This window comes from Oncorhynchus masou, chromosome 24 (assembly GCF_036934945.1).
Source record: "Oncorhynchus masou masou isolate Uvic2021 chromosome 24, UVic_Omas_1.1, whole genome shotgun sequence".
Taxonomy (NCBI): Eukaryota; Metazoa; Chordata; class Actinopteri; order Salmoniformes; family Salmonidae; genus Oncorhynchus; species Oncorhynchus masou.
In genome coordinates, this window is record NC_088235.1 from 112,652,118 (window position 1) to 112,677,055 (window position 24,938).

Sequence of the window (24,938 nt, forward strand, 5' to 3'; positions counted from 1 at the left end):
GCTGTGAGCTTGTGTGGCCTACCACTACCAATTCTCAGCTGAGCCGCTCCTAGAAGTTTCCACTTCACAACAACAGCACTTAGTTGAGCAGGACAGATATTTGATGAACTGACTTGTCGGAAAGGTGGCATCCTATGACGGTGCCACATCGAAAGCCACTGATCTCGTCAGTACAGCCCCTTCTACTGCCAATGTAGTCAGGTTCTCATGCAGCCTAAACTCTAGTTAAAGTAGCGAGCTACATGTTCAACTAACAAAAAAAATAAATACCATTTTCAATTTTTATTGACTTTTTGGACAATTTCATTTCCAGTGTCATCCATATTTGTTTCACTTCTTATTGTAATGGTTTTTGCATAATCTTTCATATAAGGCTAGAATGATATAGACCAGGATTAGACAATGTCATATCTTTCAGGAAGTGTGCATCACCGGGGGGAAAAAAACATTTAACCACCCACTGCCATGAACTGAATGAGACGATTGAACATTTATCCACAGCATTTGTTCTGTACGCCTCCTGATCTCCTCGGGACTGTGACATCACCTCAGGAGTCTGGTTTATATCACTCTAGAGCTAAGGCTGATAAAGAGGGCCATTGCTATGGTTACAGAACAATCTGCATAGCAACTGGAAGACAAAAAGGGACTGGACACTGACCCCGGTAGGTAGCAGGATGAGTAACATCACTAGACAGAAGACAGTTCATTGGCACAGAATGGTCTGCTCTTTTGCTTCCAAAAGCCATGAGTAGAGAGTTTAAACTTCATTTTCAAAATGTCACAAAAGAGAGAGAAAAAAAAAAACTACAGTATGGAACAAGTATGGTACTTTAACAGTTAGTGTGTGGGGTATTGAAACTTCTGGAGCTCTAGTGTTGCAGTAGGATGATTACAGTACAATCTCCAAAAGCATCTGGCAGTTTGAGAGAGTGTGTGAAATAGTATATCTGTAGTGAATCACCCCTCCAAAACCAAAACAAAAACAGTTGAACAAATTAATAAGGCTGCATGATACAACACATCACTACCTGGCCATACACTCACAAGCACAGTAACAAGCAGACAGGATGAAAGACTGGAGGACAGAACCACTCAGATGCAGCAATAAGACTGAGACCTGAATGAGATGACGTACACAATTCCACGAGGAGTGGAGGAGAGTAAGTTGAGAACAGACAGCTGGCCACCACGGTGGTCAAGCTTCTTCACTTCAAATCAAAAGCTGAAAATGGACAGACCTGCATTAACATGTCGCCAGAGGTAAGTCACCTCCCTCCCTCCCTCCAGCCCCACACACCCTGCGAAGGCAACTAAGGGGCAGCTCAGTAAACCTATGAAGTGTTGCTTGGGTTCCCTTAACAGCTTTGGATTTGGTAACACATTTCAAATCATTATGAAATGTCAAGTCTCGGAAAACACTGAACGTCTACCTGAATATAGACATAACCCAACAACGTTTCTTATAATAAGTATAATTTGTTTGTTTTGTTGTTACAGAAAGACCCATTACTGAATGCAAGAAGACACAAAGCTTAAGTTACAGGTCCAAATACAGTTTGGTTGAAAGCATTTCAGACTACACCGTAAAATCTACAAAAAGGCAAACCAAGTTATGTAGACAGAAGAGAGAAGCATGAAACATTTCCAGGACTGCAGAGACTTCTGTGGGGGGGGGGGGGTCAGCGGTCAGTCCAGGTCCATAGGGTTGGGGCAGGCGATGGAGGGGAAGATTGTGTCGTCAGGTGGAGGTGAGGGCCGTCTTTCTCCTTCATAGCAGCACAGCTCTGCTCAGAAGCGCTTGGGTCCCCATGGAGAAGCCTTGTTGGTGGCCGCCACAGGAGCACCAAAGCTGGGGAAGTCCTCTGAACTGCTCATGTCTGGGGCCTGGAGAGCGAAAGACACAGAGCGAGCAAAAACAAGTACATGTCAGTGATCATTGAATGACAAATGACTGCATTCCAAAACTACAACAAAATCAATGAATTGTTTTTATTTTTATAATAAGGACAATACACAAACGTAGCCTGGATCCCAGATCTGTGCTAAATACAATGACCACATGAAAGTAGTATGTCAGGACAGTACAAACAGATACGGGACCAGGCTAGCACAAAAAAAGGTAAATGGGTCAGATTTGTCAAAGGAGAAAATAAAATAAAGAGATCCATCACCTCTCTCACCTTCTCACTGCCGGTTTGCCAGGGTGCCTCCCTCACCACAAAGCCTTTGGAGGAGCCTCGCTCTCGTCCTCCCTCATCCATCGAGGAAGCACCGCGGTCACCAGTGGGCTTCATGTATGTCATCTTAGATTCATTCTCATTCACGTCAGCCATCTGAAAACAGAAAAAAAAAAAGTTTGATTTTTAAAACGCTATATGAAAATGGGGCGGAGGGGGGGGTTGTTGAAGGTACTCTACATTCAAAGGGAATCAGAAAGTGTTCAGTCAAATTAAGAACCAACGATTACCTTTGGGGGGGGTCTAGGTAAATGCTTTGTCAATGATACAGGTCAATCAATAAACTGACCAATAAAGACTGAGCATTGACCAGACAGAAAAAAGAAACGGTAATATACAACGCATCACGGAAGATACAGAGAGCCATGGTGGACACCAAGGGCCAAGAGGATCAAGTCAATGGAGGATGCCCAAAATGGCTTTCAAAGCCCAGGGTGAAGTTTCCCCTAAGTACAGATCAAGAATCAGCTTCCCATGCGGAAATCCTAACCTTACCCATTAGTGTGTGGAGGGGGGACCCAAGATCAGCATTTAGGGGTAAATTCACCCTGTACCAACTTTGATAAGAGTACTCACATATTCCTCTTCCAGGTTGAGGAGGTGGTCGATGGCTTCGTCCACCAACTCAGGACGACCAGTAACAAACACCTGATTGGGGTCAGCAGCGCCGGGCTGGGGGAATCGCAGATCCACCTAAAAAAAAAAAAGGAAGAAAACATGATCATTTAAAGTAGAGGTCCTATGATATTCCTCCAGAAACAAAATAAGCATTTAATATATATATATAAGATAAATTATTGTCTTTTGTCCATTTCAAATTAAGCCAAAGAGGGGACATTTTTATGTTAATATCGAAATGCATCAAACAGTATATACAGACGGAATACGTTGAACGGATTCCCAGAATTCAAAGGGGCAAGGCAAGACTATCCTGTGCATGTCATGTACGTGTGTGTGTGTGTGTCATGTACGTGTGTGTGTCTGTTCTCACAACCTTATCCAAGACAGACGAGCTTGCCCTGGACTAAAATCCTATTTCAATAGACAATTTTCATGGAGTATGCGTTTGAGTCCAAGACTGGCCTTTATGTGTCAGGGAAACTAGCCTACTGATAAAGCCCCCCCCCCCCTCACCTTGAACTCATCCATGATCTTGCGGATGCCCTTGCCACGGGCCCCGATGATACGGGCGTGGACGCGGGCGTCCAGGGTGATATCCTCGGAGATCATCTCCTCCAGCTCGTCCACGATGGCCTGGATGGCATCCCTGGCAGCTGTCGTCTTGTGCTCATACCCCGTGATGGTGATCTGGTCCTGGGGGGGGGGTGTATGTCAGGACCATAGAACTTACATGAGGGGAAACATCAAGTTGAAGGCTCTCTCTCATTTCCTCAATTACTTGCATAATAACCCCCCCCCAAACCCCATTGGAGAAGATCCAAGAAGATTCATTTATTTTATTTATTTTTTTGCAAAGGACAAGTGGCTTGAGGACAGAAGAATTGACCACAGACTGTGTACCTGGTTGTCGTCGTTCTTGTCTGGGAACTGGATGTTGACGTCGTGTTCTGTGCGGATGTTGGTTATTATGGCCCCCTTACGGCCAATGATCTTGGGGTGATACTTGGGGTCCACAGTGATGGTCAACTTGAAGCTCCTGAGGGACTGCAAATGAATGTACACACATCCCCCAGTCAGAACCATGTCACTCGTTCGCCTGGTCTTACAGCCGGTTGGGGGCCGAACGCCAGCTGGCATAACAATTTGTTATTATTTTTTTTTTTATTTTACCTTTATTTTACTAGGCAAGTCAGTTAAGAACAAATTCTTATTTTAATGAGGATCAGTGGGTTAACTGCCTATTTAGGGGCAGAACGACAGATTTTGTACCTTGTCAGCTCGGGGATTTGAACTTGCAACCTTCCGCTTACTAATCCAACACTCTAACCACTCGGCCGCCCCTACACTCTAACCACTCGGCCGCCCCTACACTCTAACCACTCGGCCGCCCCTACACTCTAACCACTCGGCCGCCCCTACACTCTAACCACTCGGCCGCCCCTACACTCTAACCACTCGGCCGCCCCTACACTCTAACCACTCGGCCGCCCTGCCGCCCCTCCACTCTAACCACTAGGCCACCCTGCCGCCCCACAATGACTCGGCACCAGACAGATAGGACACCAGACTACGTAACTTGTGATGGACTGCAGTCCAACACGTTTTAACACTGTGGTTCTGAGACGTAGGAGCGCAGTGTAAAGAGAGCAACACATACCCGGTCCTCCTGCTCAGCAGTCAGCTCTTTAACGCGCTCCAGGAGACCCTCCTTAGCGCGGTCCAGGTGATTGGCCAAGCCAGTAATGGAGATTACGTCAGACTGCAGCTCAGGAGCAGGCACTTGAATATTAACCTGGCGGTGGAGGCAATAGTAAAAAAAATATATATAATTTAAAAACAATTACAATGTTGAATCAAACATCCAGACAGAACAGACTGTATCCTGAATGAGTCCCATTTCAGCTACTCCACTAACAAAAATAAATTTAAAAAAAAGTGACAATGAAACTACTGTTCCGTACCTCAAACTCATCCATCATCTTACGAATTCCACTTCCTTTCTGCCCAATGATGTAACGGTGAAGCTCAAAAGGCACTTCCACTTCAGTGGTGACGGGGACCAAAGCCTGAGGAAGAAAGGTAGTGAAACACAAGTTGAACTACACATGGAAAAAAAATATGAAAGGGAAAAAAAAATATGAAAGTGAAGAAAAAAACTGCTCTATACGAGAGTCACATATAACCTCGGTAAAGAGTTTACTGACAGTACACAGACAAGACAATTTCAAACGTTCAAGAAGAGGAGTGACCTTGAGTGCCTCCACAGCAGCCTCGCATCGCTCCTTGCGGCCAGAAAGCACGATGACGTCACACTTCTTCGGTGCAGCGGGATCCACAGGTGCTGCAGACTCTTCAACCATCTCTCCGTTAGCCTCTCCATTCTCCTGCACTGCAGCCTCGGCCGGGGGAGCTGGGGAAGAAGGGGGGGGGGGGTGATTAGAGAATGAACCAGGCAGTTGGAACAGAAATCTGAAAGACTTGCTTCAAAAACAACCTTAGAGAGAGACAACTCTTAACAATCTAGGGATCATTACATTTAGGTCATGTAGCAGGCGCTCTTATGCAGAATGTCTTACACAGTGCATTCAACGAAACAAAGAAAGAGAAAGTAGATACAACCATACATCAGTCATTGTAAAGTCTTGAGTGCTGATCTTAAACTAGTCAAAACTGATCCCATAACAGCACTCCTCTGACTCTGAATTATTGCCCGAGAACAACAGGGTGCTTCACCGGCTGGGCCTCCTTTCCCCGGACCGTCCACTCGCTCAGGGAATTTGATCTGCACGTTGTGGTCCCTGGTGATGCCTTGGATACGGGAACCTTTGGGTCCCATGATGGAACGGTGGAACTTCTGAGGAATCACACACTCCATGGTCACCTGGGCATCCTGGAGACAGAGGAGGACCGTTAGCCAATCAGAGAGGACAGGCTAGTTATGACATGGGCATCATGGTACTGGGTGAACGAGACGAAAATTGTGATGCGTCCTTATGTCCCAGCGGACGAGTATGACGGAGTCCCGCCTGAGACTTCCCCCTCACCAGTGGGGTCACCATTGTTATGTTAAATCTAGTGTGACTGTGTTCCCATCAGGAGTGACACCAAAGACCTGTGGCGAACACAAATCAACAACGTCTGCATCAAGACAGTTGCTTTCTGAGGTGTTAACCCACGTTCAGAGAGATATATCTATACACACACAGAACAAAATAATATATTAAAAACAATTGTTTTCCTTACGCACAAAAAGCTTGTCCAATTCTGTGCACTAATTTCTTTATATCCCTGTTAGTGAACATTTCTCCTTTGCTAGGATAATCCAGCCATCTGACAGGTGTGGCCTATCAAGAAGCTGATTAAACAGCGTGGTCATTACATAGGTGCACCTTGTGCCGGGGACAATAAAAGACCACTTTAAAAATGCGCAGTTAAAGAAAAAAAATATATATATATAAAAAAAAATCACAATGCCACAGATGTCAAGATGAGGGAGAGTGCAATTGGCATGCTGACTGCAGGAATGGCCACCAGAACGGTTGTCAGAGAATCGAATGTTCATTTCTCTACCATAAACCCGCCTCCAAACTTATTTTTTTTTAGAGAAGTTGGCTGTACGTCCAACCGGCCCCACAAACACAGACCACGTGTATGGTGTTGTGTGGGCGAGCGGTCTGTTAGAGTGTCCCATGGTGGCAGTGGGGTTATGGTATGTGCAGGCATAAGCTACAGACAACCAACAATGCACAGAGATACCGTGACGAGATCCTGAGGTCCATTGTAGTGTCATTCATCCACCATCATCACCTCATGTTTCAGCATGATAATGCACGGCCCCATTCTCAAAGGATCTGTACACAATTCCCGGGAGCTGTAATTGTCCCAGTTCTTCCATGGCCTGCATACCCAGACATGTCACCCCATTGAGCATGTTTGGGATGCTCTGGATCGACAGCATGGTCCAGTTCCTGCCAATATCCAGCAACTGTACAACCATTGAAGAGGAGTGGAACAACATTCCACAGGCCAGTCAACAGCCTGATCAACTCTATGTGAAGGAGATGTGTCACGCTGCATGAGGCAAATGGTGGTCACACCAGATACCGACTGGTTTTCATGAGGTAAATGGTCACACCAGATACCGACTGGTTTTCATGAGGTAAATGGTCACACCAGATACCGACTGGTTTTCATGAGGTAAATGGTCACACCAGACACCGACTGGTTTTCATGAGGTAAATGGTCACACCAGACACCGACTGGTTTTCATGAGGTAAATGGTCACACCAGACACCGACTGGTTTTCATGAGGTAAATGGTCACACCAGACACCGACTGGTTTTCATGAGGTAAATGGTCACACCAGACACCGACTGGTTTTCATGAGGTAAATGGTCACACCAGATACCGACTGGTTTTCATGAGGTAAATGGTCACACCAGATACCGACTGGTTTTCATGAGGTTAATGGTCACACCAGATACCGACTGGTTTTCATGAGGCAAATGGTCACACCAGACACCGACTGGTTTTCATGAGGCAAATGGTCACACCAGATACCGACTGGTTCTGATCCACAACCCTACCCTTTTACAGTATATCTATGACCAGCAGATGCATATCTATTCCCAGTCATGTGAAATCGATAGATTAGGTCCTAATGAATTTTATTTATTTCAATTGGCCGATTTCCTTATATTGAACTGTAACTCTGAACAAAAATCTAAATACAACAATTTCGGTGTAAATGCCAGCTGAAAAGTACCTAGTGGTCAGGTTTCGGCCCCAGTTAAGAGCAGGACCACGGAGGCCATGGCCGAGAGAGACACTGGAGCTGGGCCGTGGAAGTGGAGTCAAAAGGACAGCCCGTTTAGGTGAAACACTGAGGTAAGTCTCCATTGGAAAATTGGCCATAAATAAAGTTGGTAAAGCCCTGTGAACTCACCAGGTCCTCGATGATCTCCAGCATGCGTTTCTTGGCTGCCTCCACGCAGTCTTTGGCTCCCTTCAGAGTGACCTTGTCGCTGTTGGCGCCGCTCCTGGGGAAGCTCACCATCACGCCTCCGTACTCATCAGCGATGTCCCTCAGCACCTGCCCACGGCGAGCCACAAAGTACCGGTGGTGCTTGGGATCCACATTCATTACATCCTCCACCACGTTATCCTGAGCGACGACAAGCAAGCACGGGGTTTAATATTCAAAATGTGTCAAACAAAAACAGTGAGTGTATAATCTAAAAAGTTTGGGGTCAGTGTCAAAATGACAGTTTCCTTACACGCTAAAAAATGACTAAAATACACAGGAGAGTTTGATTCTGCTGTAAACATAGGTACGTAACATCAATACAAAACAATGCTGTCAGGAGAATCTTTTGATGGCGTCAGTTTATTAAACATCTGTCATCTCGAAATGTCCAAAAAAGATCTTTAAAACGGCCCCCCATGGTCATCACCTTGAGAGAAGAATGGCACATCACCACCAGAGGTGAGAGGACCAGAATTATCATCTTGAGAGGTGAAAAAAAATCATCAAATTTCACCTCTGAAGGTGTCTGAGTTAAGCTCTCCAGTTTTCCATAATCAAATCAAACAAAATATATTGATAAAAAATAAATAAAATAAAAAGTCTTTACCAAGCTCTTGATGAGTTCCTCCAGTTCCCTCTGGGCCTCTCTGACTGCCTCCTCTGTCCCAACCACGGTGATCAGCTCCTGGTCCTCGTCTTCAGGTGTCGGGAAGATAATCCTAGCGCCAGTACTGTCGCGTACTTTACGAATGTTACCGCCTCCTTTACCAATCAGAAACTTGTGGTACTCTGGCTTGGCCTTCAGCTCAGCCGTGTGACTCTTGGTTTGCTGAGAGAGAGAGAAAGACAGAAAGAAAGACAGAGACAGAGACAGAGACAGAGACAGAGACAGAGACAGAGACAGAGACAGAGACAGAGACAGAGAGAACATTTTTTAGAATGTGCTGCAACATAATGGTGGAGGTGGTTAGTTCAGTTTACTTCTTTAAAAAAAAAGTGTACATGGACTACTGACGACCAGGTTTGGGATTAGGGTGACCACGTCCCAGATTGTACCGGGACAGTCTCGCATTTTGGCTCTTTATCCCCTACAAAACAATTATGTGCTGTATTTTACCAACAAATTAAAAAAAAAAATTTTTTTTTTTTTTTATCAAATAAATTGTCATCTCAGAGGTGTCGGTCTCAGAGGTGCAACTGTCCCAGAGTCCCTGTTAGAGGACTGATAATTATCATAAGGAAACACGAAGAAGAGACTGGCAGTAGGGTGAGTGAGGTAGTGTTTAGTGGTTTATGGTCATCCAACCACTAACACAGTTAGGAAGGTTGTTCAGGAAGGGTCCAGTATTGAGTTCTGTTGAGGTGGTGCAGAGTTCTGACCCGTTGTCTCTCTGGACCTCTGTGTCCAACTAAACAGACTACTGGTGGTTTGCGACCCCTTCACAGCCTGTGATTGGCTGACCAGGTCAGTCAATCACAGGCAGGGGAGTGTTCTAGAAGGGCCCCTGGCAACCCCCTCACAAAACCAGAGGTCCAAAACCAGGGGATGGTAGCCTCTGCTGGGCTGGAGAGTTTCTCTCTAAAGTTTGTGGCTGTGTGTCCCAGGGCCAGAGAGGGTTTTTAACAAGTCCATATGTCCCGTATTTCATTCAGACATTCCAACCGGTGTCGTACGCGGTCATGTTGTGCTTATGACCAGATATATCTTAAGGACGTGGTGCTAGTGATGTTGAACACTTTTCCAATCGTTGTTGAGATCTGATATTCTGGGCAGCGCAAGATGACACGTAGGCCAATGTCATAACGACAACCAATCACATTGGTCAAATTCCTTTTTTTTGGGTTCAATTCCAGCTGAACTTGGAGAGAACCGCTAACTACTTACAAAAAGTGCGCTTCAAACGAATAACTACCATAGTAAAGTAGGCCTAAGTAGCTGTCGCCTACTAGACAAAGGCGGCAGGGTAGCCTAGTGGTTAGAGCGTTGGACTAGTAACCGGAAGGTTGCAAGTTCAAACCCCCAAGCTGACAAGGTACAAATCTGTCGTTCTGCCCCTGAACAGGCAGTTAACCCACTGTTCCTAGGCCGTCATTGAAAATAAGAATTTGTTCTTAACTGACTTGCCTGGTTAAATAAAGGTAAAAAATAAAATTAAAATTAAAAAAGAGAAGGTCATTTCCCCACACTTGGTAGGCTCTCAATGCGCATTAGTTGCTCATTCAACATACTTGTGTCTCAACCCTGTTTAAAAAATAAAAAAAATCCTACCAGTTTTACATTCCTTGAGACCAACCAGAATTGTTACTGTGGCTAAATATTTCCAAATTTGTATAAAACAGCCAGTCTCTCATTTCTGCATCCCAAGAATTTTGCGCTTCAAAATGGTCCCATATTTGGGCATTTTAAAATGTGGTCACCCTAGTTGGGATGAATTCTATTTCAATTGCTTTTTAGTGAAGGAAATTTCAGTTTACTTCCTGAAACTAAACCCAACTCTCATGACAACCATAGCCAAAATGAACAAAGAAAAACTAACCTGGTCCTCAACCTACTGATAAGTAAAAGCCTAAATAAGATAACAGGATCAAACCTTATCCTGGGCCAGAGAGAGCAGCTGTTTCTTCGCCTTCTCCACCTCCTCGGCAGGGCCCCTGATGGTGACCGTGTCGATGCCGGAGCCCTCGGTGGGGAAGTGGATATGGACGCCGCCACACTCTTCCATGATGGAGCGGACGAAACGGCCCTTCGAGCCAATCAGGGAGTTGTGCAGCTTTGAGGGGATGGACACCTCCATCTCTGTAATGTTTGCCTGGGTGGAAGGGACACAATCGTGGCAGATGAAGTTCACCGGGCACAGAATGGAAACATGGTTTCATAGGAGAGAGAAATTACAAACGTACGAACATTCTATCCTGATCGGCATTGACATGGAAGAACACAGGCCATCTTAGACGGCAAACATCCTGAGTAAAGCCAGTAAGTTACCAGTTCTTTCTGGATAGACAGGATACGGATTCTCGCGGCCTCACAGTTTTCCTTCTTGCCGGTGATGACGATCATCTCAGAGTTGCTGTTCTCGGCAGGCAGGTCAATCCTGGTGTTAGTTTCCTCACGAATCTGGAAGGAATTACTCTGTCAGGTAATACCATTCCCCCCCCCCCCCTTATTTTAAAAAGCCTGAAATTATGAAAGAACTGGTCCCCCAAACGAAGTTTAAATTCATAATCCCATTAAATGAGAATATACCTTCTTGATGTTGGCACCACCTTTCCCAATAATGTTCTTGTGGAATTGTTTGAAGATGGGAACTGACAGAAAGAAGCCATTCTCCACCTGAAAAAGACAAAATCAGATTTTTTTTATTTTACCTTTATTTAACTAGGCAAGTCAGTTAAGAACAAATTCTTATTTTCAATGACGGCCTAGGAACAGTGGGTTAACTGCATGTTCAGGGGCAGAAAGACAGATTTGTACCTTGTCAGCTCGGAGATTTGAACTTGCAACCTTCTGGTTGCTAGTCCAACACCAACCACTAGGCTACCCTGCCGCCCCCGTCATTTGAAAATAAGAATTTGTTCTTAACTGACTTGCCTAGTTAAATAAAGGTAAAATAAAATTTAAAAAATGAAGCGCTTTACCAGCACAATGTCTTGAAAGCCAAATGTACTTAACACAATAACACACTAACCTCATGCAATATAAAAAATTATTTTTCTATATATATAAATAAGTTAAACCTAGTTGTCACAGAGAGTCGATCATTTAGATGTTTTGTTTGATGATCTACATACCATGTCAGCAACCATCTTTGCCATGAACTTGCAGCATTTCTCCACCTCGTTTCTTGGACCACGCAACTGAACGATGTCACTCTTCGCTGCCGGGTCTGGGAAGTTGATGATGACCTGCAAATCGAAAACATTACTACTTTATGTACAGCTTGGAAAACCTTAAATATATACCTTTTCATAAAATATATATATATATACACACACACACCTTTTCATAAAAAATATATATACACACACCTTTTCATAAAAAATATATATACACCTTTTCATAAAAAATATATATTCATCCTAAACAAAATGAACATAGTTGTTTCCTGTAACTATACAGCAAAATGTTATAGTTGTATACACTGAAGCATTTTATAGCATTTACCAGAGCCATACATGTACAGCTAGTCTAAATATGTGGTTCTGACACACGATCGTCATGGCTTCTAAGGCTGCGTTTAAAATCAGGCCCGAATCTAAGCTCCACCCCCCTCCCTCCCACTAATTGGTCTTTTGAGCCATAAAGTAGAAATATATATTCTGCTCTGTTAATAATTGGGCCAACGAGCAGAATTGTGCTGCCTGTGTAAACACAGCCTCGCTGACTGAAGTCTCACTGAGCCGCGGTCTACGGCGTCGTCGGGTGCGTTGCCACGGCAACACGGTCTGTGACTCACCTCGGGGAACTTGTCGCGAACGTCCTTAATCTTCTCCCCTTTTTGGCCAATGATGGCTCTGTGAAAACGCTGTTCAATGATCAGGTCCTTTGTACGCTCGTTCTCCTGCGAGAGAGAGAGAGAGAGAGGAGACGAAAGGTTGAGGGACAACTCCCACGGGGACATTATGGTGACGAGAGAGAATCGTGACACTCACCATGCGCGACGCTAGCTCAAGCAGCTCCTTACTGGCTTCCTGAACCCCCTGGGGATCCCCCTCGATGCGGATCAGGTGGCTCTTCTCGTTGTCAGGGGGGATACGCACAGACACCTTGTGTAGATCTTTGATGCGGTTTACTGAACAGGGCAGGAGAATAAAGTTAACCACCGTTTAGTAATACGCTAAATATCTTAAAAATACATTTGTGTATCTTTGTATTTAAACATCTTTACTCGCCCCACTTCTCAAACCAACCCCTGCTTTGCTTAAAAATAATAAAATAAAACACAACTTACTGTTGGCACCACCCTTCCCAATCAGGTGTCTGTGGAATCTGGGGTCCACACTAATCTCCAAATAATCCATGCGGCTCACCTAGAAGGGGAAAGGAAATAATCATTCATTTGATGCCATGTTTAACTACCAAGTCCTAAAACCAAGGAAATCAGTGTGGTCTACACAGTCGGTCGTTGGGACAATGAAACAAACTAGGCCTAGACTCAGATTAAGCCTACTCTTTAACTACAAAGCCAAAGCTCAAGGGAGACTCTACATTGAATGCGCTTCAGCCCAGTAATCTAATAGGCTTAATCTGGGTTTTGGTAAATGGACGTCTGCTTGGAGTGGACGAGGCTAGCCTGGTCCGCCTGCTTGGAGTGGACGAGGCTAGCCTGGTGGGTCTGCATGGAGTGGACGAAGCTAGCCTGGTGGGTCTGCATGGAGTGGACGAGGCTAGCCTGGTGGGTCTGCATGGAGTGGACGAGGCTAGCCTGGTGGGTCTGCATGGCGTGGACGAGGCTAGCCTGGTGCGCCTGCATGGAGTGGACGAGGCTAGCCTGGTGCGCCTGCTTGGAGTGGACGAGGCTAGCCTGGTGCGCCTGCTTGGAGTGGACGAGGCTAGCCTGGTGCGCCTGCATTCGGACGGTCTTTACCAGGTCAGTGACGATGGCTTCCATCTGACTCTGCACCATCTGCATGTCTTTGGTGGGGCCTTCCAGGGTGATCTTATCCTCGCCCTCAGTGAACTCAATGTGCACCTGCAATACACAGAGAAAAACACCAAGTCAGACCGTGAGCTGCATCCCCCACCTGGAACAAACACGCGCGCCCCCCCACACACACACACACACACCTTGGGCATTTGCTGGGTAATCTTGGCCAGGTTCTGCCCCTTCTTGCCAATGATGAAGCGATGAAGCCAGGAAGGAGCTACGACTGAGGATACAGTATAGCTGTTGGCCTGGGAAACACACAAACAGGGTCACGTTTAGAAACCCGAGAACCCATTGAGGTCATGGGACATCCTCGTGGACCAGAGGCCCTGAAAAGGTGCTATATGGTTTACACGTTAGTCATTTAGCAAGTAGCCTTTTAGGAGAACTACTTACAAATCAGTACATTCAACTAAGGAAGGTCAAAAAAAAAAACACATTCACATTGCAAGTAAAACCTTAAATAATAATGCATCTACCTTGGACTAAACACCAGTGAATGCCAGGCCTAGGCCGTGTGAAAGGTGCTGCAGAGAGGTGTAATGTATATCTACCTTGGCCCCAACTTCAGTGAGACCTGTATAGTACGTACTGTGTAGTAGTGTTTCTGTTGCAATGTGTAACATATATACCTTGGCGTAAACTTCAGTGAGAGCCTGACCCAGCCGGTCTGGCTCCCCGCGCAAGATGACGGTCTCCGAGTTGCTGTCTGGGGGTGGGATCTCGACCGAGACGCCAGTTTTCTCCAGGATCTCTTGCAGGGTGTTTCCCTTGGGGCCGATCACGTACTTGTGCTGAGATTTCTTCACCTCTACCGCGATGGTGGTGGCATTTTTCTGCTGGGAGAAAAGGGTGAACGAAGCACTGGAAATTAGTGTAAAGATCAAGTGCAACTTGTAACATTTGACTGTTGCATATTCAAAATGTTATATTTGTATTGGTCCCAATTCGAATAAAATGTCAAGACCGAAAGAGAGACACAGTCTAAGACTACAGTCGTGCCACTGACACTAGTAGTAACCTTCACAAGACCTCAGATTACCGAGACAACTGAAGTCACTTCCTGGTACCCTGGGGCTACATGACAACATTGCATACATGTTAAAAACGCTGACACTCAATCATTCCTGTTTAGCACAATTTTAGCTAGCAGGACATAAACAGTTGAAGTCTGAAGTTTACATACATCTTAGCCAAATAGATTTAAACTGAGTTTCACAATTCCTGACATTTAATCCTAGTAAAAAGTCCCCGTCTTAGTCCAGTTAGGATCACCACTTTATTTTAAGAATGTGAAATGTCAGAATAGAGAATAATTTATTTCAGCTTTTATTTATTTTTACCACATTCCCAGTGGGTCAGAAGTTCACAGATACTCAATATTTGGTAGCATTGCCTATAAATTGTTTGACTTGGGTCAAACATTTCAGGTGGCCTTCCATAAAATTCTCACAATAAGTTAGGTGAATTTCAGCCCATTCCTCCTGACAGACTGGGCCTCATTGCGCACACGCCTTTTCAGTGCTTGGGGGTCATTGTCCATTTGGAAGACCCATTTGCGACCAAGCTTTAACTTCCTGACTGATGTCTTGAGATGTTGCTTCAATATATCCACATAAGAGATGGCGTCATGAGGAAGGAGAATTAGGTGAAGTGCACCCCCACAACATGATGCTGCCACCCCTGTGCTTCACGGTTGGGATGGTGCTCTTCGGTTTGAAAGCCTCCCCCTTTTTCCTCCAAACATAATGATGATCATTATGGCCAAACAGTTGTTTTTGTTTCAGACTAGAGGACATTTCTCCAAAAAGTACAACCTTTGTCCCCATGTGCAGTTGCAAACCGTAATCTGGATTTTTTTAATGGCGGTTTTGGAGCAGTGGCTTCTTCCTTGCTGAGCAGCGTTTCAGGTTATGTCGATATAGGACTCATTTTTACTGTGGATATAGATACTTTTGTACCCGTTTCCTCCATCTTCACAAGGTCCTTTGCTGTTGTTCTGGGATTGATTTGCACTTTTCACATCAAAGTACGTTCATCTCTAGGAGACAGAACGCGTCTCCTTCCTGAGCGGTATGACGGCTGCGTGGTTCCATGGTGTTTATAATTGCGTACTATTGTTTGTACAGATGAACGTGGTACCTTCAGGCGTTTTAAAATTGCTCCCAAGGATGAACCAGACACTCAATTGATGTCAATTAGCCTATCAGAAGCCATAAAATAATTTTCTGGAATTTTCCAAGCTGTTTAAAGGCACAGTCAACTTAACGTATGTAAACTTCTGACCCACTGGAATTGTGATAGATTATTTCACTTATAATTCAATGTGTCTGTAAACAATTGTTGGAATAATGACTTGTGTCATGAACAAAGTAGATGCCCTCACCAACTTTCCAAAACTATAGTTTGTTAACAAGAGATGTGTGGAGTGGTTAAAAAAACGATTTAATGACTCCAACCTAAGTGTATGTAAACTAACTTCAACTGTACCTTCCCCTCCAATCACCTTCATCATAGCAATATTTGCCATAAAGCAGGTTCGAAAGGACCATAACATCTCTTTAAAATCAGGTTAAAGACGACAGAGCATAGACCTACACACCTTCCCCTCATAAATCTTCTTGATCATAGCCACAGCAAGGGCCACCTGCTCTTTCTCCCCAGTAATGACGATCTCCGTCTTATTGACGCTGGGTGGGGGGACGTTGATGCGGGCCCCCGTCTCCTGCATCATATCTGCCACCTGCTTGTTGTAGGCACCAGTGATGAAGGGATGGAACACCTTGTCGATGTTCACCCGCTCCACAGCACGCTTGTCCTGGAGGGGGGGCAGAGAGCAGACAGTCATCAGTTAGGTTGTCCAACACGTCGGACTGATATAACATTTCACAAACTGAACTGGCTCGCTTCCGAACCATGTTCATGGCAGTGTAATAACAGCGAGGCTAGCGTTAGTGCTTTAGGGGCATGTTCATTAAGTGGGGTGGTTACCATAAATGGCAGAAATTATAAAAAATATAAGTTTTAGATAAAAAAGGTAACAGATATGACCTGAAGTAGAAAAATGTTGTGCCGCAAAGAATTCCATAGTGAGTTAAAGGGGTCATTATGTGATAGTTAACTCAGCGAGTGGAGAGTAGTTCTAGACGATGACACTAGAGCGATCGCTAGGTAACCGATACGACACCAGGTTGGCTACCTGCTCGGCAGAGATGAGCAGAATCTCGTGCTTGGCCTTCTCCAGGCCCTCCTTGGTGCCAGAGATCTTGATATGGTTGCTGGGGTCATCTGGTCTTGGAATCTGGATCTTGGTGGCAGTCTTGAGCTCCAACTCCTGCAGCTTCTCCCCATTCTTGCCGATGACAAAGCGATGGTGTTCTTTGGGGATTGCCACAGTAGCTGAAGCCTGAAAAAAAAAAAAAGGAAAATGGGTTTATAAACATATGTTAATATTACCACAAAGGTAAATAAATAAAAGTAGTCAACTTAGATTAAATTTAGTAACCGTGCATGAATTCATACTGAAGTGGGATGACTCATTTCATTTTTATTTATTTAGCCACGATAGTCCACTCAGTAAGAATTGACACTTTTTTCCCACCAGGGAGTCCTGAGGTGGGGGCCTCAAAACCACACACTAATAGTACAACAATTGGGAAATCAAAAAGGATCAGTCTAAATGCATCTCTGATATACACTGTAACCTACATTGTTATAATGAACTCAACAGCCAAATAAAGGCTAAACGTGAACTCATCCCATCTATACAGACCTGAGTCTGCAGTCGGGACACAATCTCCTTGCGGGCTTTCATCACTGCGTCCAGTTTCCCAGACACCATGATGGACAGGCCCTGGTCTTTAGCCATGGAGAGTTCCAGGTGGGCTCCAGTCTTATGCATGATGTCCACACAGACCTTTGCCTGATCTCCTTCACCGAACTGGTTGATGTCCTTGTACTTGCGCTCTTCCAGAGGAACGTGGAAAACCTAGCGAGAGTCATAAGTTAGCAGAGAGCAAACATTACATGTTTGAATATACTTTTTTTTAAAGGTCTCCACACCCAGGTTTACCAAAGGCAGAAGGAAGAGTCATTCGCTACAACAAACATGGTGTCGTGTCCCAAATGGTATCCCTATTCCCTACATAGTGCACTACTTTAGACCACAGCTCTATGGGCTCTGGTCCAATAGTAGTGCACTATATGGAATTAGGGATACCATTTGCTACAACAGTTTCTTACTCCAATGCAACAAAGTGTTGAGTAAACGCTCCAGCTACCTGGGCGACGACAGAGGGGGTGTAGCTACCTGGGCGACGACAGAGGGGGTGTAGCTACCTGGGCGACGACAGAGGGGGTGTAGCTACCTGGGCGACGACAGAGGGGGTGTAGCTACCTGGGCGACGACAGAGGGGGTGTAGCTACCTGGGCGACGACAGAGGGGGTGTAGCTACCTGGGCGACGACAGAGGGGGTGTAGCTACCTGGGTGATGACAGAGGATTTGAGGGGCCGGATCTTGGAGGTCCAGGCATTGACTGGTTCCTGGGTCCCCTCAGGTGAAGCAGCCTTCTCAGGCAGCGGAGGGAAGGCATCCTTGTAGGCTGGGGCTTCCTCATCTCCAGCAGAACTAGACCCTGTGTCAGAACCATTAGAAACAAGCCAACATATATATATAAAAAAAAAATTACAAACTCACTGACTACGAGTGTCTGATAAATGACAGGTACATTATCAGTTAACACAACTCATGTCTTGTTGCTTTAGGTAGCATATTTGTTGAGATGGTCATTGATAACTGAAGGCCAGACTACTCTACCCAGAGGAACAAATAAAAACAAACTCACCACCTGCCTGCTCTGCAACGAGCCCAGAGCGGTGCTCGTTGAAGCTTTCCTGCGTAAGTACAGCGACTGAGCTCATGGTCGAAATCCCACGTTTACACGGAGTACGAGTGTGTCACTAGTAAAGGAAAAGAGGACATCGTTAAATCAGGGTTAAAAAAAATAAAACAAAATAGCCTGTATAGCGAAGACATGACAGACAAAAAAGGGTAAGATTATTAAAAACATTGATGTCTTTATAAGGCCTTGTCTCATGGCTAGAAAATACAATAAACCATGAAAACAAAATAAACCACTTATAGTTAAGGGTTAAATATATAGTAGAACAAAAAACACATTGATCAGCTTGAATGGACTTTGATGTTAGGCCCCACTGTCTTATCTACTGTTATCAAAAGAAGCCATGCCTTTCCAGGAGGGATAATCTATGTTCCAGCTATTACCTATTTCACACGTCAACACTTTCTTTGAAAGTCTTGACAAATAGCTTTAGTGCACAGATTAGGCAAATTTAGCATAACCAAGAGGACAAACTGAGTAGCAACATGTGCAGTAGCAACATGTGATGTTGACACACTACACACTGATCTCTGTTCAGTTCAGCATTTTCCACACTAAATGTTAAAGGGGGGGGGGGGGGCAGGGGTGAACCTAAAGGCCAGCTGATAGCGATATTAAATCTGGTGTGGATGGTTTCAATTTACCGTCCAAAACGCATTGTACGCAGCAAGCAACACAGCCAACGGACCGGTTTGTACCTTTAATAAAAAATAACATCTAAATAAATAAAATTCTCCATTCAGGTTGCAAAAGTGTCAATTTCCTCCTAAACTAGATTTAATGGCAAGAAGGAAAAATATTGGAAAACGTGTACTTTAACGTAACGCCATTTCCATGTTAGTGCCTAATGCTACTTCCTGATGTCGCGCCCTACGTTCAGCAAAAGGTAAACAGACTGCTGCAACCTGATTGGCTGACCGCGATACACAACATCCGGAACTAGCATTCCAAGGCATTAGCCACTTGATCACGGTGATGGAAAATTGTGTTTTACACAAAGAATGCATATTTCACTCCCCCTCTTTTTAAAGTCTAGTTAAGGAAAAAACTGACACCATTACAGCTTAACTGTAGAAAGTCCTATGTTTAAACCTGTCCACATGAGATATCAGTATATTGCCGACTGCATACAATTCATCTGGACAGTAAGATGGAAACTAATCAAAATTGACAGCTGCCTGCCTCTGGGCTAGGGGAGGGGAAGTGGATCCTGGATCTGTACCTAGGGTAAACTTCACCACTACCTACATGAACAAATTACCGCGACTAACCTGTACCCCCGCACATTGACTAGGTACCGGTAACCCCTGTATATAGCCTCTTATTTTATTGTGTTACTGTTCTTTTTACTATATTTCATAAATATTTTCTTAACACTTCATGAACTGCACTGTTGGTTTAAGTGCTTGTTAAGTAAGCATTTCACAGTAAGGTCTACACTTGTTGTATTCGGCCCTTGACAAATACATTGATTTGAACAACTGAGTTGAGTTGTTGGCCTAGGCCTTTCTAAGCTGGGTGAATGAGCTTTCCAAGGTTAAGAGGATTTCCCCACTGACCCGTTCAGTTCATCCACCCACTGGAGCTTCCCCTAGGTACAGATCTAGGATCAGCTTCCCCCGCCCCAGTCCTAACCAAGTAGATCAGACTGGACCCTTAGCACATGCGCTAGGTGTAGGGTGAAGTTGTCCCAAGACACTCCTCTTGGATCAGTTTTATACTTTCCCCACTAATGGTTAAGGTTTGGCAAAAAGGGGGGGGGTGACCCCATAGAACATTTACTAGGCTATTCCTCTGCAAACTGCAAAATAGTTTTGCTTCAAATGAATGAGAAGCAGTGTGGGGGGGGGGGGGGGGGGGACTTTATACCATCAAAATAGAATCAAACCAATCACAGAACATCTACTTGAATGGGAAGATCCAATCTAGTAATTGTATTTTGTACTGGCATGCAGCACAGTCAGTGGAGGTGGTGCCTGGGATCCTTAGCATGGCGTTAGTACAGCTGTTTTCACATGCTTTCCAGAGCAGCACCCTTTAAGGGGCCTCTTCCTTCTAGGCTAGGCATCTTTAAGGCTGAGCAGGCCGAATCAGTGGCGCGTTAGCACAGTGAACTACATACAGGCCAGCCCAGGAAAGCCATACTACTGGGGTCTCATTGGTTTAATTAACATGGAGCAAGATAAACAGCCTGGAAATGAAAAATGTAAAACATTGAAAAATTTCATAACGTAGACTACTGAAGTGTTTCAAGCCTTCTCTAGAAAGATTATTTGAGAATGTTATACAGTACCAGTCAAACGTTTGGACACGTATTCATTGAAGGGTTTCTTTATTTATTTTTTTACATTGTAGAATACAAAGCTACTAACTAACAAAGGGAATCATTTACACCCCCCCCCCCCCTTGTCTGGATGACAGCTAAGCACATTCAACCAGCTTCATGAGGAATGATTTTTCGGTCTTGAAGTTCAACATATGCTGAGCACTTCTTGGCTGCTTTTTCTTCACTCTGTGGCCCAGCTTATCCAAAACCATTTCAATTGGGTTGAGGTCAGGTGATTGTGGAGGCCAGGTCATCTGATGCAGCACTCCATCACTCTCCTTGGTCAAATAACTCTTATACAGCCTGGAGGTGTGTTTTGTGTCATTGTCCTGTTGAGAAAAAAAAAATGATAGTCCCACGAAGCGCAAACCAAATGGGATGGCGTATAGCTGCAGAATACTATGGTAGCCATGCTGGTTAAGCATGCCTTGAATTCTAAATAAAATACCAGTGTCACCAGCAAAGCACCCACACTTCCTCCTCCATGCTTCACGGTAGGAAACACATATGGAGATCATCCATTCACTGACTCTGCATCTCAAAGACACAGCGGTTGGAACCAAAAAGCTCATATTTGGACTGACCAAAGGATGTCCTTTGCTCATGTTTCTTGGCGCAAGCCAGTCTCTTCTTATAGGTGTCATTTAGTAGCGGTTTCTTTGCAGCAATTCAACCATGAAGGCCTGATTCACGCAGTCTCCTCAGAACAGTTGATATCTGTCTGTGAAGCATTTATTTGGGCTGCGATTTCTGAGGCTGGTAACTCTAAGGATCATATCTTCTGCAGCAGAGTTAATTCTGGGTCTTCCTTTCTTGTGGCGGTCCTCATGAGTCAGTTTCATAATGGCGCTTGGTTTTTGCGACTGCACTTGAAGAAACTTTCAAAGTTCTTGAGATTTTCCAGATTGACTGACCCCCATGTCTTAAAGTAATGATGGACTGTTGTTTCTCTTTGCTTATTTGAGCTGTTCTTGCCATAATATGGTCTTGGTCTTTTAACAAATAGGGATATCTTCTGTACACCACCCCTACCTTGTCACAACACAACTGATTGACACAAATGCATTATTAAGGAAAGAAATTCTACAAAGTAACTTAAGGTACACCTGTTAATTGAAATGTCATGAAGTTGGTTGAGAGAATGCCAGGAGTGTGCAAAGCTGTCAAGGCAAAGGGTGGCTACTTAAAATATATTTTGTTGTTAAACACTATTTTGGTCACTACATGATTCCATATGTGTTATTTCATAGTTTTGATATAATCACTATTTTTCTACAATGTAGAAAATAGTCAAAAGAAAACCCTGGAATTAGTAGGTGTGTTCACCTACTTGACTGGTACTGTATACACTGATTCAAAGTATTGCAATGAAATCCAGATCAATCTGACAAGCATCTGGTTTGTGATTGACCCAATAATATATAGCCTGCCACCCCCCCACCCCCTCCCCATCTAGTATTCAAAAAGTCATTTGTCAGCTTTTGATCTTTAATTACGAGCCAGTGGATGTGGCCAACAAGGCCAACGATTCCACTGCCTTCCATTTGAAAACTGCAGGTTAGAAGGGACTGCAGCATGGCTATAATTAAGAGCTTAGAGTAGTGTCACTTCTTACCAGCTAAATGGTCAGTTACCAGATAATCCGTCCTGTAAAGCTGCCTGTTCGTGTCAGCCTGCCAGCTTTTGCCTGAAAAGCACAATAAATAAATAAAACATACTGGTTTCACAACAGACAGTCAGGTGATAATCAATTCATTGAATGTCCAGTATTTTAAGTGGTATATTCAAATGTGAGGATTTATGGGGTGGTGGGGGGGGGGGGGTTAAACCAAGCTTTGACATCTAATTAATGGCTGGAGGGATCCCCTATAGAAGTAGCTAGCATACAAATCTGGGCCTACTTGCTTGAAGGTAAAATGTAGTTTAGAAATAGCTAAAAAAAATAATGTTGTTTGATATTAGACCATTGGGAAGTATTATATATACTACTAGACTTGGCCAGCTTTGTCATATTAGCCTAATGATATGTACGTTGATACCCATTCCAGTGAGGACCACAGACTCCATTAAATGTGGCCTTTAAAATCTAATGCTAAATTAGCCTTACTCATATAAACAGGCATTTATTGAACTTTCACCCTAGTTCGTCAACCGTGATAGATTTAACGTGGTGTTTTGCAGCTGAAAAGCTAAACAAGACATAGCTAGCTAACGTTAGCTAGCCCACTGGCCTACTTCTCTCCCTCATTCACAAGAGAGCAAAAGAATAGCTAGTTAGCTGGCTAGCGTTGAACCAAAAACAACAAAATACATAATTACCTAGCTAAAATCATGTGGAAAATCACGATGTGGAAAATTTGACAGACTATAACACGACAACAGATATATATATAAATAAGGTAGCTAGCTAACCGACCAAAGACATGTTATATAGATAAGCCAATATTCCCTGATTCCCACCACCACGGCTAGTAACTGCGTCGACAAATGGACGATTTAACATAAAACATATCTAAATAAAAAACGTTATTTGCGAAGTATAGTAAAAAATAAATGGCATTCCAGTAGAAAAAAAAAGAAAAAAAAGGTACATGTAAACGCCCTATTGCGTTTTGGGTTTGCGAGACATTACTTGTACTGAAAAACTTTGTGTCGTCGCATTAGTTTCCTCGGTAATAAAACTGGTATAAAACTTGGACCGTCCGCGGTAATGACACGTAGCTGCAGTGCTAAGCGGCTAACTAGCTCCGGAGGCTAACAACCAGTTTTACCAGTGAAACTCATTAAAAATGTAATAAAAATAAAAAACATGAAATCGAGAACAGTGTTTAGGTCTTACATTTTATTTCTTCTTTTTTTTTAATCTAAAAATAAAATGATAGCTACATATATTCTCCCATTTTAATACGGAAACGTTAGCATCCACAATAAAAGCTACACAAAGTCCACGTAGGCATTAAGGCAGCCGAACAAGGGCAGAAATGACATGGAGTCGACTCAGGCCAGAGCACATTTTTTTTTTTGACAGTGATAATATTTCACTGCGTCCTCGACAAAACTATCAGCCCCTCCAAATTGGCTAAATGTCGACGGTAATAATGAGCACGTCGTCTTTAATGTTCCTCGTACACGTTACATTGTGAAACAATTTCTTAGCTACTTACTCGTGTTTATGTTCTCGTCTGCCCTGGGTGGTGCAGAAGCTGTGCTGAAACTCCACTGGCGAGAAGGTGGAAGTGTAGGCCGAAGGAGGGCTATATACCTGCACCACCCTCCAATCCTATCCTCTAACGTCACGCCAAAGAGCCTCTGATTACAGATCACAGATTTGTCATACAGTGAGAAGAAAACAAATTGTATATTTTCATTGTAACACTTTCACTATGACTACATTTGATTATGATTTGATCGTGTGGTGTATATATCTGAAATTATATATATTTTTTAAATGCTACAGCTTGAGAAATCAAACACACATGATTAAACTCTTGACGAAAGATGACGTTTCATAAACCCCGAGTAGCTACAATTCAGGGTTTTTTTGGTCGCTATTTCTGATGCCGTAACTGTAGCCGAAAATGCGACGAGTGACTGTAACAAGTATTCTCAGCTGACATTTCATGTGTTTTGCAACATTGTAGCCAACGATGTGTCGTTTTAAACCAGTTGTTACATTGTTGTTGCACTGTCGCAGATAGTTAACCCCCAGTTCTCGGTCGATGATGTGGCTATAGGATTCATGAAGCACTCGATGACGCCTTTAGTATAATCAAATGTACACGTAGGCATTTTACTTTTTTTTACTTTACATATCTGTGCTTTAAAATGAATATCTATTTTTGATAGTCCAACTCATTCACATTTCCTTATAAATACGCCATTATAAGTGAAGGATAAATGAATGAATGACGAATAAACCTTTTGGACAGATACTTTCTGATAAATAAGTATTGACAATTATCGGCGCCTTAGCAATGGAGCAAGTGGGCTGCATCCCACTTCCAAAATAGGGATGCGAACGTGTGTTTTTGCACAACCACTTTTTTTACCAGAAAATTATGATCCATTTGGTAGCCATTTTCAATGACAGGTAATAATTTGAGCTAGTCTGTATTAAAATAGATATGTACATTTTATATACAGGGTTGAGTCGGTTACTTTCTAAATGTAATATC

General features: G+C 43.8%; 1 protein-coding gene across 4 annotated transcripts; it reads right to left on the reverse strand.

The window, feature by feature from the left end:
• Window positions 1–267: 267 nt before the first annotated feature.
• On the reverse strand, window positions 268–24,025 carry hdlbpa (high density lipoprotein binding protein a). 4 transcript variants are annotated; one of them, XM_064936170.1, is made up of 28 exons: window positions 23,928–24,025; window positions 22,379–22,450; window positions 18,381–18,495; window positions 18,019–18,170; window positions 17,308–17,523; window positions 16,735–16,941; window positions 16,138–16,353; window positions 14,168–14,371; window positions 13,676–13,783; window positions 13,476–13,580; window positions 12,840–12,918; window positions 12,541–12,680; window positions 12,345–12,449; window positions 11,680–11,793; window positions 11,135–11,221; window positions 10,874–11,005; window positions 10,479–10,697; window positions 8,495–8,716; window positions 7,807–8,025; window positions 5,595–5,751; window positions 5,111–5,271; window positions 4,823–4,927; window positions 4,519–4,653; window positions 3,762–3,905; window positions 3,375–3,554; window positions 2,817–2,933; window positions 2,184–2,336; window positions 268–1,887 (listed from the first exon to the last, which is right to left on the reverse strand). In XM_064936170.1, exons 3-28 carry the CDS (start codon window positions 18,454–18,456, stop codon window positions 1,792–1,794), a joined length of 3,849 nt encoding a protein of 1,282 aa, XP_064792242.1. In that variant the 5' UTR covers window positions 18,457–18,495; window positions 22,379–22,450; window positions 23,928–24,025; the 3' UTR covers window positions 268–1,791. The 4 variants fall into 4 exon arrangements, with proteins under 4 accessions (XP_064792242.1, XP_064792240.1, XP_064792241.1 ...); XM_064936168.1 differs by having other exon boundaries at window positions 2,175–2,336; XM_064936169.1 differs by having other exon boundaries at window positions 14,168–14,374.
• Between the last annotated feature and the right edge of the window lie 913 nt (window positions 24,026–24,938).